This window comes from Athene cunicularia (genome assembly GCF_003259725.1).
Source record: "Athene cunicularia isolate RWA chromosome 2 unlocalized genomic scaffold, athCun1 chr2_part1, whole genome shotgun sequence".
Taxonomy (NCBI): domain Eukaryota; kingdom Metazoa; phylum Chordata; class Aves; order Strigiformes; family Strigidae; genus Athene; species Athene cunicularia.
In genome coordinates, this window is record NW_020799095.1 from 9346157 (window position 1) to 9363658 (window position 17502).

A 17502-nucleotide genomic window follows, 5' to 3' on the forward strand; every position below is an offset into this window, starting at 1 on the left:
CCGGTGTGTAGGCTTCTCTTCAGGTTTAATTCCTCTTTTTGTTAAACTAAGCTTCCACTGAAAATAAGCATGCAAAATACTAACCAATGTCTAACTTAACACGCACACTAAATATATAGTATATGTTTTTGCGTGTGGCTTGCATATGAGGGTACTACTGCATATCTGGACAGGCCTGGGAATTGTCTCCCACAGAAAAGAAGATAATTATTTGTCTAGGCATAAAATACATCAGCCCTAGACACCGAGGATTATGAAACACAAGTAGGTAGTACCTATGTCCTTGGAAGCTTAAAAAGAAATCTATGTCTGAGTTATAAATGGGCCTGGCACAGATCTACTAATAATTTCTAAATGCCTGCTGCTAGTAAAGAAAGGACAACTGGCACCAGGGTCAACTGTTTCAGCCCTTCATTGACTTTACAAAAAAATTGGGAAGTCTCTCAAAATACCTACTGTATGTTTTTCTCTGTAAATTACTGTTTTCATTAGACAAAATTCTAATGAGTAGCAGATAAAAAGAGAAAATGTTAACAAAAGCAACATTCCTAAACTACTAGGTCATCTTATTTTTTCAAGAAAGAATTAAAAACATGTTTAATTCTTTAGACATTTCATCAACTGATCTTGAAAGAAAACAAAGGAGAAAGGAGGAAAGGAGAAACCCCCAAAAAAAAAAAAAAGCCCTAGAGAAAGTCAGTGTATTCCTAAAGACTTGACTTTAAAAGGTCAACTAAAACATTTCTATATGTTTATGAAGTAATCTACAAAAATGTATGGTAGGAATAAGATTTGCTATGACATTTTGTAGTATGGTCTGAAAACTTTACCAAAAAAAGTAATCTTCTCTTAAAATTCCCCAGAAGCTCTCCATAAAAGAGAACAAAACCTCTGAGAACAGCACGGCCAGAGAGGTAACGCTGCAGCAAATGTCCTCCTCCCCAATGAATCTCCTGACATTTCCCCCCTACAGCAGAGTATTGGGCACAACCGTATGTCTCTGCTTTGCATACTCTAATTCGAGGCCAGTGTAGAACCATTAGTGTCATTTCTCTGGGATCGACAGCAATCCTCACACATGCTCAGTGTTAATGCTAGTTAAACCTCAGTTTTAGAAATGCCCTTCACTCAAGTACTCAAGAATGCAAAAGGCTTATCTGAACAATAGCCAAAATACATCTTGGTCTAGATACCACAGCACTTGGCCAGGTTAGACATACTGAGCAAGTAATCTCTTGGACACTATTTCAGTGCTTTTCTTCGGGGAAAGAACAAAGAAAAAGCAGAGGTGTGGGGAATATTTCCAGATCCCATCTGTAATCAGAACTATGACACTTGTCATACATCAATTATTTCTCACTACTCACTGCCTGTTCTTTTTTGAAGAAATTAAAGATGACAGGAGTTGTAGGAAAGTTACCTGAGTGCTGCCATACAGAGAACAACAGAATGGTATATCGTGCTTAGAGTAAGATCATTAGAAAAATCCTATTGCATATAAAATATATGAGTAATTACACAGACGGATTTTACATTGGAAAAAAGAAAATTAACAATGATAGGGAAGAAATCCAATAAATGAGTGACCCTAAAAGAGAACATGCATTCTTGTCTTTGATGCTTTGAGTAGTAAATATCCAATGTGCAGCAAGGTATTAACCAGATGTTAGCAAAGAGAGAATATCTAAGAAAATCTAAAAAACCAGAGCACATTCCTAGTCTGAAATATTTCTGAGTTTGCATCTTTACAACCTTTCCACATTTGTAGATTATACCACAACAACAGCTCTGTAGCTGACTGTGAACAACAATAAGGAATGTCTCCCAGCCCTGAAAACTTATTTTTAAATGTTGATACTATAAACACACCAGCTACACCCTGCCTTTAGGTCATGGAGATATCACCGTGCTTAATATGAGCCACTCCACTAACAGCAAATGAACTACATATGATGTAATAAGCTGATACCCTGAAGCCATAGGCATAATAGTGGCTTGTTGGCTTTAACTTTATGTTCTCTTGTTTATTGATTTGAACTGAAGGAAGTACAGAACACTGGAGATAATAGCTGTGATGGCATTCACTATTTAAACAGGGATTTAGAGGTCTTTAAAATATGGATTGTTGACCTTATTGAGGCTTTATTAGTACCTCCTATATACAGACCTTAGTTTTTCAAGCTCTATAGATGACATGACAAACCATAATGGCTCCTGTGAAGACATCTCTATTTTTTGAGACATACAACATGAGAGACTGCAATGAACCTTTGGAGACTTCTATATTCTCTTGTAGCAAATGTGGCTGCCACACTGGCACTTTCAGCCCACAAAGCTAAAAATATTTTGGAGCATTGCTGTTGGAACAACCACCTTGCTGGAGGGAGAAATTTCTATGCTTTCAAGAGGCCTTTCTGTTTGTTTTAGGAGCTCACCAATTGTACGGGAGTATATATGTCATAAGCTAATCGTCCAAAAAGTATAATCTAGCAAAATCAAGTAGTTACAAAAAAAGCAGAAACTCTCTAGAAACACATAACTTAGAAATACCGATAGTTTTCTTGTTTATCTGTTTTGTAAAATTGAAGTAAATATAGCAAAATCAAACCACCCCCCAAAAAAACCCAACCAAAAAGAAAAAAAAAAAAAACAAACCACCAAGTTGTATTCTAGTGGGTCACAATTGAGCAACATACTTTTTTTTTTTTTTTTTTTTTTTTTTTTTTTTCCCTTGAAGTCTAAACCCTAAACACAAAGAATAGGTGTTTAGGATAGAAATACTTGTAAGTCATTCAGCCTTCATAGCTATAATCATGCATGAGAAGGTATTATGAGCAGATCTCTCTCATTTATCCAAGTGTCTTTATCCTATAATAACGTTCAAGAAGAGTAAACAAACTCTTGAAAAGTCAAATGAATTCCTTTCTTATGTCACGCACATTTGGAGTCACTTCATGTACAAGTACACAGAAAGGAAACTCCAGGAAAAGACTATTTGCAGCAGAGCAGAAAGCAACTGTTAGATTTTTTTTTTTTTTTGACTTTGTACACATGATGGAGCTGAGGCTACTGTAAACTGTTTTGTCTTGGACAGAATGAAGAGCCCAGCTCTGATAAGCTTTTAGAAAACTTTTACATGGACCATACATATGGATATGCAAGGGCATCTTTCCTTTTTGTAACAACCCACCTATTTCCCAACGATGAATATGGAGGAGATAATATTGTTGAGTTGCTTAAGTGTAAATTGATATGGGGTTTATGAAAGGCACACCACAGATGCTGATGGCACACCAAAAAGAGAATACTGGGCTCAAGTCTGGCTGCAGACAGAGCACTCGCAGTGGGACCAGGCTGAGCACAGTTCCACACCAAGCTCTGAAATTTGCTTTTCCTGTAACTTTACATTCTGCAGATTATTATAAACCTCCCTCTCTCCCCTGCTTATATGCTTTTTTTTCTGTGTGAAACTATTGTATTTTGTGCACAATCTGATTTCTTCATAGCCCTGAAAGGTAGACCTCCAGGTCTGCAGCTGACTTCTGCCAAACCCCAGGAAAATAATTGCCGTGTGGCACTTACCTCTCCTTCTCTGGGCCACGGCCTTCCATTCTGTGTGTATTTGCTTTGATTCTGGCGCTTCTTTTGCCCTCCATCAGCAAATTTGCACAGCAAAGGCTCAGTGGGGGCTGTGAAGACAAGAAACCCAGTCTATATTAGCATCCCCCCCAAAGAAAGTGATTATACCAGCAACAGTAGTGCTTTGTCATACTGATCTTTTGAAGTAAAATCTTGCCTTCTGCAGATATTTTTTGCCTCTTTTAGCCTTGACTCCACTGGCAGCTGTTCTTATTAACTAAGCTTCAAAAAATATATACTGGCAGCCTTTAAAAGAATTTAGCAAATATTGTTGAAAAAATAATCAGCCTACGCAGAATGTTAAGTTGCTGTAGTGGAATAGTAGAGTCAGGCATTAGTTCCAGCTAAGTTAGACACGTATTCATGACCAGCATTAGTGCAAGGATAAACACTGCTTTACTAAAGCAGATTTCTGTTTTTATTGTAAGAACTTTGCAAGAATCTGTTTAAGGAATAAGTGTTCTCACTATTTCTGTGTTTCTCAGCACCCAATCCTTTAAAAATCTGAATAAACAGAATAAAATAAAGACATTTGCCAAGCACAGTCCAATTAGCTTTCTTTTCCTCTTAACTCCTCTTTTAAGCAAGTTGGCAGCTGAGAAAAACTCCTTCCTCTCCAACTGAGATCTGGTGTGTGTGAATACAATAGTCAGGGGGCAGGAGCCCCAGGAAGAAAAGATATTCACAGAGCAACACACCCCAAAAGGCAGCTCACAATAGAGCCCCCTAGTGAAGAAATTACCACACATCAAATGGGTACAACAGGAAGGGAACTTTGTGTCTTGGGATCTTTTCCCATCTACCCAGCTTTTAACAGCCTCCTAAAATACTTCTCAGCTAAAACTGTAATTAGCTTGCCAGTGGGAGCTTGCTCTTGCTGCCTCCTTTTTAAAAGAGGGGCCAAATTCTACACACTTCTTTAGTTGTGTATCAGGATTGTCCTTTATTGCCTGTATCAACAGAGGACTAAACCAATATTGGCTAGGTTGAAGGAAATCTAAAAATAATGTGTCACATCTGAATCTTTTCAGGAATTTTGGGTTCCCAGGCATGACAAATAGAGGCTCTAATTAATTAACTAGGGGGTTTAATGGAAAATAAATAATCTGCTTTTTCCTCCTCATTTCCTGTTTCTGGGAGGCTAGTAACGTTGAAAGAGTAACAGTGCAGGAACACAAAGGAAATGTTGCAATAGGGAGGGGTTAGCCAAGTTGATGACTTATTTATTTGTAATAAAAATTATGATTTGGTTAAAGGATAAGTTCATATACTATTAAAAGAAGCTCACCTCCCCCAACCTCTTAGTTACAGCCAGCTCAAAATGGGTCAGAAAGTATAGATTAAAACTGTGATCCCTTGAAAACTGCAACCAAAGAAGCAATGCACATAGAGAATCTTAACGTCAAAACCAGTTTCTCATTGGGACAGCATCACTTTGGCGACTTCTGAAGATTTAACAGCTTTGTTTTTTCATTACCATTTTACCAGGCTAGTAATTTCCAAGGTCACTAGAAACTGAACTGCAGGGAACAATCTATTATTGGCAGAAAGCTCAACTGCGTGACCCCAGAGGTCCTTCCCCACCTCTGACTTCGATTATTGTATCAGATTTTGGTAGAAGCAATGCTCAGCCAACCATTTTAAATTTAAAATAATGAAGGTTTAAAAGCATCCAGGTGGCTATGGAGATTCTCTCTGCAGATGGAGAGATTTTACAGGGCTGATTGCCCTGCACTTTCACCAGTTTTACTCCACAGTGCAATGCTGCATGATTTCAGAGTGGTTACTTACAATTCGCTTTGATGTGACTGTGAGGGAGGGGCAGGTGCTAAACCAGTGTTAGAGAAAGACCTATTAAACATCACATCTGAAGCTTCCAAAGCTTTTTGTTTTAAGCACTTAATAACTATCAAGCAACATAAGATACCATTAGGAGGAGCATGTAAAAACAATCTGCACATTGGATATTTACACATGCTGTGATCATCTTTTAATGTACACATGTGGTATTAGCCCATAGACTATGATGTGGCTGAGCAAGCTAGGAAATCATATGGTTTACTACATATCCTCTCTATATTATAGTCAACCACAAATAGGAAGCTGTTGCCATTTCTGGAATTCCCAATATCCAGCATTACCATCTGACAACCTCTTATTAGTTAACCTGGAGCTTCCTAAAGTTGACAGAGGTTGAACAGAACTGCCAAACAACTTTAACACACACACATGCACACACCCATCTAGAAAAAAAACATGAAAAACATTGTAGAGACTTTTCAAGAGGTAGGGAAGAAGACGGAAAAGGACACTGATACCATGCCCTTCACAGGAAAGTTTCTGCGTAGGAGGTTATACTCCTCTAAAGCAAACTCAGGAATTCTGGGGAAAAAGTCGATCTAAAAGATCAAAAGAAAATGTTCTGACAGGAAGACAGAGTCCAGATAACATGGCTTTGGGTTGTTTGTGCTTTTTTGAAAAACACAGGCATGTAGCATATTGCATTCAGCAAGATAGAAGATTATCTTATTAGCTCTGAAGTGGTGTAGGTCTTAATGGTTTACACCTGGAAAGGACTATGGTAACCAACCTCAAAATATAAAGAAATCAAATTAATAATCTCTCTTCTTTCAGGACATAAGGTAGAGTGTAACAGAGTCTTAGGAGTTCAAACATGTTGCTCTAAGTACACAGAAGAATTCAAATTTCTGGTTTACTTCAGCCCTCTTGAAAACTCTTGTAAGAAAGGTTCTCTAGGCAAGATCAGATGCACATGAATATTTTGACATTATTCCTACTAATATTTGACCTTCCTAATATTTGACATTATTCCTACATTATTTGACATGATTCCTACTGATCAAATGCATAACAGAAAATACCATAAAGAGCATATCTTATTCCACTATATCAGCAAAGCTATTTCTAAATAAATTCTTATTTAATGGTCTCATGAAATGTCAGAAGTGCTTGAAAAATAATAAATATACTTCAAACAAGAAAAAAATCACAATTAGGTACTGTGGTTCAGTAAGAAAAAAGAAAATTATTTTCAAAAAGAAAATATCTACGAACTATTCAAACAATATCAAGCTTACATGACTAATATCAAAGGACTGCAGCAGAAGTGGGATATTTTACCCCCAAATATTTCAAAAGGGGAAGAAGGAAAAAGGGGAACCTTCTAGACTTATTCTGCTTTTGCCCTCTTTCATTCCAGACAGACATTGTTCAATTTATGGATTGATTTTTTTTACTTTTCTCCTTTTCATCTGTATGAACACAGTGAAAATAAATGTCTGTGTCCCTGCCTCTTCTCTCACCTTTTGTATTGCTGACTTAATGGAAAATGTAATTTGGATATCTGTAGATGTTCATATTTTGAACTGATAAGCACATCTTTTTGTATGGTTCTTGACATCCTCAAAGTTTTGAGCATGTGTGGTATTTTGAAGCATATCTGGAAAATCTACTGTTGGTATTTTCCTGTCAGAAAAGAGAGAATTGATTCACTTGAGACAAATTTCAGGCTATTCCATCCTGATAAACTCTTCAAGATAGAAGGCACTGCTCTTTCTTTGACTTTTACCTGACAGTAATAAATACAAATATCAAGAATAAATAACAGCTTTAACCTGAAAAAGGTTCATTAAGCTATAACCCATTTTTCGCGGAGATTTAAATGCTTGCTGTAGTTCCCTTCCAAAGCCTGCTCCAGTTAGTAAGACATAAATAGCCCTGAACTTGGCTTTCAGTCCTGAGAAGGAAGTGGGATCAAATTGATAGTGCTTCTAAACAGCATTTGCCAAGATATTCAGGACTGCTTTAGGAGAGAGCAGTAGCTGCTAGTGTTCAAATTCTGTTCCCATGGAAGTCAATGGCTAAAGCCCTATCTCCCTTCAATCAGGCCCTGAATTTACTCTAAGAGTTCAGGGGAGGTGAAAGAGAGAGACTGGTTTTATGTCAGTCAAGCCTGTCGATATTGTTGGAGTTCCCTTAGGAGATCAGCTTCTCATGCTCTGCTACTTTAGATGGACAGACTGTGCAGACAGACAACACTGAACTGCCAAAAGGCTGTTAATATCACCAAAAGTAACACTGGTGTTTAAAACAGGACAAAACCTTTAGATGGAAGGAGATGGGGAAAACAGTGCCCACTTCTCAAATCTGGCAGCCTCTTAGAAATGTTCCATCTCAGGAAAGCAACTTCAATTAAATTGGAGAATTCAACAAAAAAAGCGCAAACTTCTAACTAGTTCTGAATACATAATTTCCTTATTCTTTCATTTATCAGAAGGCAGATACGCTTGAGCTTCTACATATGCAAAAATGTATATATTCATGAGCATGTGCTTCATAAAGTAAGATGAAAGCTGTCATTTGCATTCCGTAAATCTTTTCCAATATTTCAGGTGCTCTGAAACTTTTTCTGTCTTAAGAGTTACTGAGAAAAGCTTGTCCTCCACAACTTCCAATTCGAACATGCAGCATCGTCTGTCCAGCAATGGCAAGAATTACACACACACATATATATATATATATATATGTAATAACAAGAATATATTTATGTATTTTAACTGTTTTCACTATGAATATGTTTCAGCATGTCAGGAAGAGTTTAATCTCTTCTCATCTTGTGCAAAAATTAAAGTAACTTTTTCACTAGACAGCCTAGCAACAAGTGCATTATGAACATTTGTGTGGGTCTTTAAATAAATTTTGTTAATGTGAAGTTAGGAGAAAGTCATCGGTATAGCAATGAATGGTTGGTGTACAGTCAATGATCTTTTTCAAAGCATGTTTTTATGAGAAATTGGGACTAATTTATTTTTCAGCCTTGGCAAATCCTCCATAATAATAAAAAATAGAGCAGAGCAATAATTGAGTTCACAACTACACCAAGCATCCAAACTGATCAAGCTTTGATAACTATCTTCCTTCTTAACTCCCTTCCAAATTTTAAGTATTCTGATAACATTTTCATGTAGAATTCACATAGAATATCTGATTGATATATCCATGCACAAACAAACCCCTTTGTCTGCCAGAGATCAATCATTTTCAGTCTTTAAGAAAAACGTCACCCTCTGGTAACATCAAAGCCACTTAGTATGCAGACCTGTTTACTCATACAGTATTTCAGAAGGAGACATGAGAAATACAAAAGCTCTAGAAGCAAGGCAGGACAGAGCAAGTTAAAGTTCTGATTTTATACTGGGGCTCAGATGGATGTACCCAGCAGGACTACAATCTTTACAGAATCCACAGATTTTATTTACAAAATTAATTTGGTGTTGTAAGCTTTAAGACTGTAAAAGTTTCAGGACCCCATCAACAGAGTGACTCTCTAGTGAGTCCACTGGCTTCTACAAAGTTTCTGTCACACAATACTTATTCATCCTAAAGTCAGAAATTAAAAAAAAAAACACAAACCGAACTTCAAGGAAGATTAGAAAACACAACCATAGCTACTTTGCTCTTGGAAAATGAAGATGAAGAATTACAAAAGATGACACGTGACACAAACAGACATGTAAGAACAAAGCATTAGTTAAGTAAGGAAACCATAAATAATGAAACAAATAAACACATCATCCTATCCCACATGGATCTCTTGACTTGCTGAAGGACAGAGTAATGAATTGTTTCCCAGAAGCCTACAATACTGGATGTGATGTCACAGGGCAGACCCTAACATATATACAGAGAAGTATAAGGAAAGCACACTATTACATGTTCAAATGTGTTTTTGCAAAAGTCGGTGCTTTTACACAGGTCAAGCAATATACAGCATATTTGTCCAGTAGGTTTACAGTTAAATTTAACTACATGATGTGCAGTGGAATTGTAGAGCTGATTATGAAAGCAAAACAATGAGTTAACATTGTATTTTAGTTTCTACAATGCACCACTTTCACAATATAATTATAGAAATTGAGTAAACAGCTTTACATAACAGAAAAGTACCCCAAAGCAACAATTAATAAGCATACATCTGTTTGGCTAGTAAGAAAAAAAGTGATTTACTTTTGATAAACTCTATTATAGCTTAAGTAATTATCTCTAGTTCAACTCTTTGTCTTAAGAAATGGGAAGTAATCCTTTCATCTTTTTGTATAATAATTATTTCTAAAGAGCAAAAATATATAAGAAAAGGAAAATAAATCCCAGAGGAGAAATAGTGTGTCAAGCATAAAGTTAGTGCTTCGATTCTGTGAAACAGAAATTACTTGGAACAGGTAGAACAGCTAAGTGTATGCATACGCTGGAAAAAAAGCATGCTAACTGTGAACTGTGGTCCAGATCTTGTAATCGATGCAAACACTCTATTTACTACATAGAAAAGTTATACTTGGTCATATTGTTGCAGAAGGCCTCACAAAGATTTGTTAGAGCAGATCAGAAACTAGAGTCTTCTTTCCATGAGAAACGGCAACATTCATTCTAAAGTTTGTTTTTGTTTAAAAACTATTTTAGTTTCTATATTTTCAACAGAAGAGCAGATTGAGAGTGCCTGATTCAGGACTATTAAAATGCTCTGTTCCAACGCTGCTGGTGAGGAGAAACTGTTATAACTCGATACATTATTTTATGGAGATAATGTATCAAAAAAACAGATGCTTCAATATGGTATTGAAACTTAAATAAAATCAATTAAAATAGCAAAGCTGGAATGCAGTATTAAAACAGTGCTGAAATGTTACAATATGATGGTATATTTTTATTTTAACAAACTCCCATTTCTCAACCAACTCTAGTACTGGTCTCCATTAGAGAGCGTGAATGGATGAGGAGCAAATCCAAAACAGAATTAAGCATTCCATTAATTAACTTTATTAACTAATAACTAATTAAATAATACACTGCACTTTAATGTTGGAGTCTGCCTTTATTTTAAACAAAAGGCCTGCCTGATTCAGAGCTCCCAGAAGTTGGAGAGAGAGACTGTCAGTGAATCCAAAGCCACTCTACTGAAGCCACATTTAAATCTGAGGTAACTGTGAGCAAGAGCAGAGTCAGGCCTGTGAGTTTTGCTAGAGAAAGTAGCTTCTTCAAATTTGATGATACAGCAAAGTTCTGCCCTATTGGAGGTCCCTGTTGTAACGCTGAAAAATACCAGCTGTAGTTTATCCTTTGCGCCCAGTGCGATGACAGCTCTTAGCAACCTTTAACTAGTGGATGAAAAGGAACTGGGGTCTTTGAGGAGTGATTTGTTTTGCAGCTTTTAAATTTCTCCAAGAGCCTTTACAGAAAAAGAGGTCCTTTTATCAAACGACTGTGCAACCAAACTAAGTATGTGCATCAGTTTTCCAGAAATGATTCTATGCACCTATGCTTAGACCTGTGTTTTCCATGACTTTTGGACGGGACATATAACCAGCTGAAATTTGGGAGACATCATTTCAATGTGCAGATTCTGTTTACAAAATTAGAATTTGTATTACAAAATTAGAATTTGCCTGGGTTAGTTCCTTTTCCAAAAACCACTCTGGTAGACTCCCTTCCATCCCTGCCTTACTGGAAAAGCCACGTACCAAAAATTGAGACAGTATCACATTTTGAAGAGGAGTATTGGTTACAAGACACCATATTACCTGTGAGATAGATAATAAAGAAATATTGAAACAGATATAAAATGGCTTTTTTTTGTTGTTAAATAAGCAAAGCCTCACACTTGCTCAATCAGCACTGTTAAAAAGTGAATGCTTAAGAAACCAATGCTTAAGAAATGCTTAAGAAACCAATGCTTAAAATGCTTAAAATGCTTAAGAAACCAATGCTTAAGAAACCTTTCCATGTTTGAAGAATTGTTGTGCGGAATTTACATGCCACAGCTTCCTTGTATTTCTCTCATTCTGGAGTAACTAAGCAAGACACTGAAGAAAAGAGCCTACATAGCTCTTCTAGAAACTATGGAAGTAATTAGTAAAATAAAGATATGATAATGCAATGGTTTCCTATCAAGAATTTTGCCCTGTTGACAATAGCTGCTAAGTGTGAACAGTTTTCAAAGAACAACAACAAAAAATATTCTTTATGCTTTAGTACAGATTTTGTAAATGCTAATTACTGTCTAGGATTCTGACTTCTATGATTTAAAAAAGAAAAAAAAGAAGAAAAAAATCGGGTTGCTTTTACCATTTTTGTACCATTGTTTTATTGCTTCAGAGGCTCATTAGACTATACATGTTTGGGCAGTGGTTGATTCCTCTAGGTGAAATGACAAAAATGTCAAACTTAAAAAATATTCCTGAAAACCTTTTTAAACATTTTACTGTTTTTCATTCCTAGATCATGACTTGCTACACAAGGCACATGCTTTTGCCATGTGTGACAAGGAGCTAGGAGGTGAATAATATCCAACCCAAGATCCAGTGAAGTTGATGAGAACACTTTCAATACCTTCAACGTGTTGTGGCACAGGCTCCTAGCCTATGACTTGAACTGGAAGTAAACATGACAATAGTTATACTGGAGTCTCTCTTACGAACTTTGTTTTTTCTCCCAGCATTTTTTGCTTCAGTGCCACCACTCAAAAATTACAGGTGCTAGTGTTTTACTGGGTCTTTAAACTTAAAGATGCAATCCCTTCTTATTAGTAAAAACATATAAAGAAAGTCAATACAACTGCTAGCCTGTCATCAGGAACCAGTTTTCAGCAAAGATACACAGTCAGAGTCTGCTGCCTTACTGTGTTTCCCCTCAGAAACATTAAAGCTGAAAGTTCATATGTTGCAGAAGTGAACTAGAGGAGAGGTCTGAGTTGTTTCATGTTTTTAAACAAGTAGCACTGTGACTTTAGGGCATTTATTTCATACTGGTGAACCACTTTGTGGTGGCTTGATGCCAGGTGCCCACCAAGCTGCTCTATCACTCCCCTCCTCAGCAGGGGGAGAGTAGGGGAGAAAATAAAATGGAAAAAATGTCATGGGTCATATAAAGGCAGCTTAATAAAGCAAAGGCAAAGGCCACATGCGGAAGCAAAGGAAAACAAAAGATTATTCTCTACTTCCCATCAGCAGGTGATGTCCAGCCACTTCCAGGGAAGTGGGGCTTCAGTACAACAGCAGTTGCTCCAGAAGACAAACATCATAACAAACGCTTCCCCTCCTCCTCCTTTCTCTTAGCTTTTATCGCAGAGCAGATGTCACATGGTGTGGAATATCTCTTTGGTCGGTTTGGCTCAGCTGTCCTGGCTATGTCCCCTCCCAGGATCTTGCCCACCCCTCAGCCTGCTGATGAGGGGAGAATGTTGGAGGGACAGCCCTGATGCTGTGTGAGCACTGCTCAGCAGTAGCCAAAACACTGGTGTGTTATCACCACCTTCCTAGCTACCAATACAAAGCACAGCACTGTGAGGGGCTGCTACGGGAAAATTAACTCCATCTCAGCCAGACCCAATACACACTTGAATGCTCCTGCACCAACGTACACCAGCTGAACGTGTGCTCCCAGAACTCCAAGCTGCAGGTAGAAGTCAATTGAAAAAACCTCACCCTCGAAATGTGAACCCAAACCCACTCTTTAAATCCCCATCTGAGACTGCCCTATGAGCTTTCAGGAAGATTGTACTTTATATATCTTTTTGCCCTCTTCCATAATCTCAGAAGTTATTTTGTTTGGATGAAAATGGAGATCTTGTATTTCTTACTGTTCAATTATTAAGGAACAGCACAGAGTCAGCTTCATCTGAAAGGCTCAGCGATTTTTAAATGATCTCATGTACCGTAATTTATAATGGAAAATCAGGTACAAATAGTGTGAGATGCTTTCTAGTTCCCCTCTAATGGAAATAAAATGAATCCCTGGTAATGGGTGACCCTACTTGCTTCTGTGGTCACCCATTTCACTTTTTAGAGTTCTATTTAGTAGTCTCAGGAGGAAAGAGCAAATGCAAAGCTTTTATCCGAAGCTGCTTCTCAAAACAATAGCTCTGCACTTCTGCTATAAAATCTATTTTTAACTATTCTCATAAACTAATATTATTGATCACAGAGACTTTGCTATTAGCCCACTAAGAAATACTTACTTGCACTAACTGCCCAGAGACAAAATGATTGGAATTTATGCAGTATAAAGAATTAATTCTGGCTCTGCTAATACAAAGTTATTTCATGTAGCTGTTTAAGTATTTATTATTTAGCGTGGAATTAATATATTTAAAATTTAGTTTTATTAAATTATTTATTACATTTTATTTAGTATTTATTTATATAGAACAGAACAGTACCATCACATTATTCCTTATCTTTGTGACACTGTTAGAACTAACACTAGAGAAAAGAAAATTCTTTTCAAACATATGTTTTCAATATAAACAAGGAAACCTGGCCAAATGTCTTATGTCAATACAATGATTTCTTTCCACCAGCATAATGATAATTGCTGTACACAGACATTTATTTTTTACTAATTAAGGTTGAGTCTTGGCATTCGCTGCTCACACTCCAACATATGTATACCATTAATGTACAGAAAAGCTTATACAACCCAGTGTTAAACAGCGTGAGGAAAAAATGCTTCAGTTATGACCATTAGCTTATTTGATTCAGATGTACATGTTTAAATACTACATTCTGTTTACTGATTGCCAGGGAAGACACATCTGTTGTGTCTTTGTGAATGGTCACTGCAGTGAAAAGGTGGCCATATATCTCATGCTAACATTATTTGCAGCTCTACTCATAGCCTGTTATAGAGTAGCAGTAGAAAATTCTTACAATAGGAAAAAAGATTTGGTTGGGGTAAAGATGCCTTGTGCCTGGTCAAAGCATGACCTTGATATCAGAGCTAAAATAGCATATTCCTAAAAGCCCCGATTACTGTGGATGCCTGAAATATTCCTGTGTAAATGAATATATAAACCCAATTTTTAGCCAGCTATCAATCTGTTTAACAGTTTAAAAATATTCAGAAATGTTCAGATTTTTTTTATTCTCAGACTGCCTAATGAAAATCCTTTTATTTAAATCCATTCTAATTAACACACATTCCAACAACTACTGGGTACAGCAGCAAAAACTCCAACGACTTATAATCTAAAACATAGCTGAGCAATATAATTTTGCCACTACTGTGAGAAAGAAGAAAAAGCTGAAGGGAAAATTCTTTTTATTGTTATTGCCTTTCTTTCATTTTATTCTTCTGCATTCACTGAAAGACATAATGTGTATGACCTAAAATGAGCGAGTTTGCTAGAAGCTAACACACAGCATCACCAGCTTCCTCACTTAAATGCAGGAACACCTTTAAAAAGTGGATTTGACCCTGACTGTGTCAGAACCATGGCCGGGTATAGGTTACACAGCAGAAAGCATTTACAAAATGGTGACTGACTGATGCTTAAAGGCAGGAGTTCATTTCGCTGTGGTAGAGAATATCCAAATCACGCTAAACACCTTGGACAGGATAATTACTGTGTACCACAAAACCTCACTGCATGCTCTACCACCTTCTCCTGTAAACAGGCCCAAAGGGAGGGAGGGAATACTTCAGAAACATCACATAAGTAAGGATTCTGATACCCCTTCCCTTTTTCTCCCCGGCAGAAGGGGTGAGCAGCAGCTCAGAACATGGACTGCTGACTATGCAGCACTCACGGGACACACCAAAACCCCTTGCAGCTCCAAGTCGGTGCATCGGCTGCTCCTTGCAGAAACTTCCAAGCCCTGAGTCTGCAAGACAGGCTTTTCTGGGTGCTACAGAACTGAACATCACTGCTCCCCTCACCAAGAAACTGCAGGTACGGTGCAAATGGGGCATTGGAACGTATGTGCCAGGAAAGGAAGAAAGGGCCTTAGGAAAAATGATTGAAAAAAAAAGTGGCTCCCATTTCCTTGAAGGGCAAGAAGAAAGCAAGCCCCTGAAGCATACCACCACCTGGAGCTCCTGCCAGTACTCAGCTTAGAGGAAGTCTCTGCCTTCAAGGCACAATTGTACCTGTGATTTCCACGACAGAAAACTACACAGTGGTTTCACTGGGAATTTTCCAGTAAGTCACCTATTTATGATGGCATTTTATCCATGGAGAACAAAAAAGTGAAATTATAATCTTTTCCTAAGACAATGGAAGATCATACTCATACTTCTTAGCTCTTTTCAAAACATGTTGATGATACTAACACTAAATCTAATGTGCTATGACATAAGGAAAATTCTAACCCTTGCAGCTTAAAAATCCTTTATTACCATCTGAGACAATAACTTAGAATATTAAATAGATAACACTAAACCCTTCTGAAATTTTCAATTGCAGAGGTCTCAGCTGAGGGTAGACAGGGAAGCAAACTTTCATATTACAGACTAAGTGATAGCCTATTCTTTAACTTTGTGCAATACCTGTCTCAGAGGTTGTATGAAGGTCATGCTAGATCCCACTTTGCCACGGGTCCAAAAATTACAAAAGGAATATGATTTCAATGCCAAGATTGGCAAAGTAAAAATCAATCCTCTACTCTTACAGTTAAAAACACTGGAATAATAAGAACAGGAGTGAGCCAAGCACTACAAGGAAGAATAGGTGAAAAAGAAAAAAAAAAAAAAGGTGGAGAAACAGGCAAAGAAAAACACCTTAAGAAAATGAAAAACAGGAAGAGAAGGGAGAGGAATGCTTCTGAATTGCCCTTGAAAATGTTCTAGCTTCACACAAGAGCAAATGCAACTCATGTTTTTCTCCATTTCTGGGTGACAACAGGGGCCTTCATGAGCACAGACTGCAGCAAGAAAACATCGTAACTGAAAAAGCAAATGGATGGGCTAAATGTCACTGCCTACAGGAAACAGAATGGCAGAAGTTTATAAAAATTGTGGGTTTATCTGAAAACAGATACTGAAGACCTGTTCTGTTGCACTGAGGATCCACTAAGGATGTGGATGGTGTCAGAGTAACTGTATGGCATCAAAACATGAATGAAACTGAGGCAACTGTAGAGTCTCCTCTACACAAAAATACCAAGGCTCTATTATCAAAGTTGGTTTAAAAGCTTTTCTCAAAACTCTATAGAGGATCCAACATTTATGTGCCACAAAAGATAAAATTAGAGATGACTACATGAAAGATGAAAAAAGCAAGGACTTCTCTTCCAGATAAATTACATTCTGAGAAACAGTAACAGGCTCTGACACTAAAATCTAACCATTCTTTAAGGTTTTGTTCCCATTTGGTCAGGATCCTTCCTTGGTTTACAGGCATGTGGACACAGCCATGATGAATCTGTTTGCAGCTCTATTCAAAGCATGATTACAACCAAACAGCAGTCTCAGAGTCTGGCCTGACAAAAGCCGTCTCCAGCTGATGTGAAGCAGCAATTTTCTTCAGAGCAAATGATTTCATGAATCAGCCAGCAGGGAGTGACAACATTCTGCTGCCAGTGACTAAGTGTATGACCTCTGGGTTGCAAATTCCACTAGTTTAGTAAGAGTCCATTGCAAACGTGATCATATTTTTCACTTCGCTGTTAACAGAGATGCTAATCTGGCTCTCAGTTTCCTTTTTTTTTTTTTTTTTTTCTTTTTTTTTCTTTTTGCCAGCTTTATTGCTTACAATGTAGTATTTCCCTGGAGACAGAGAACAAAATCTACTCCATGTTGCTAATAAAACTTGAAGACAACACAGTAGAACAAGAATTAAAGGGCAACAACTTTTCTACTTTGAGGAATGTGGCAGACATAGCAGAGATCTCATGGTTTTCTCCTGCCATGAGAAGGCCAGCTCAGTACTAAACTTTGCAGCCTGATGAGAGACAAACACTGAAGTGAGAGGGAGAAAACCTTTTCTAGAATGTTTTCTCGTACGGAACCAGAGATGGAAGAAAAAAATCCCTCAGTCCTGAGGATGATCAGAAGAGGAAAAATGGAGTTTAA

General features: G+C 37.4%; 1 protein-coding gene across 1 annotated transcript in view; it reads right to left on the bottom strand.

Moving 5' to 3' along the window:
• The window catches only part of RBMS3 (RNA binding motif single stranded interacting protein 3), a 593296-nt gene that overhangs the window by 78328 nt on the left and 497466 nt on the right, over positions 1–17502 (bottom strand). Inside the window, 1 exon segment of the mRNA XM_026842748.1 lies at positions 3583–3689. Coding sequence (XP_026698549.1) covers positions 3583–3689 — 107 coding nt within the window.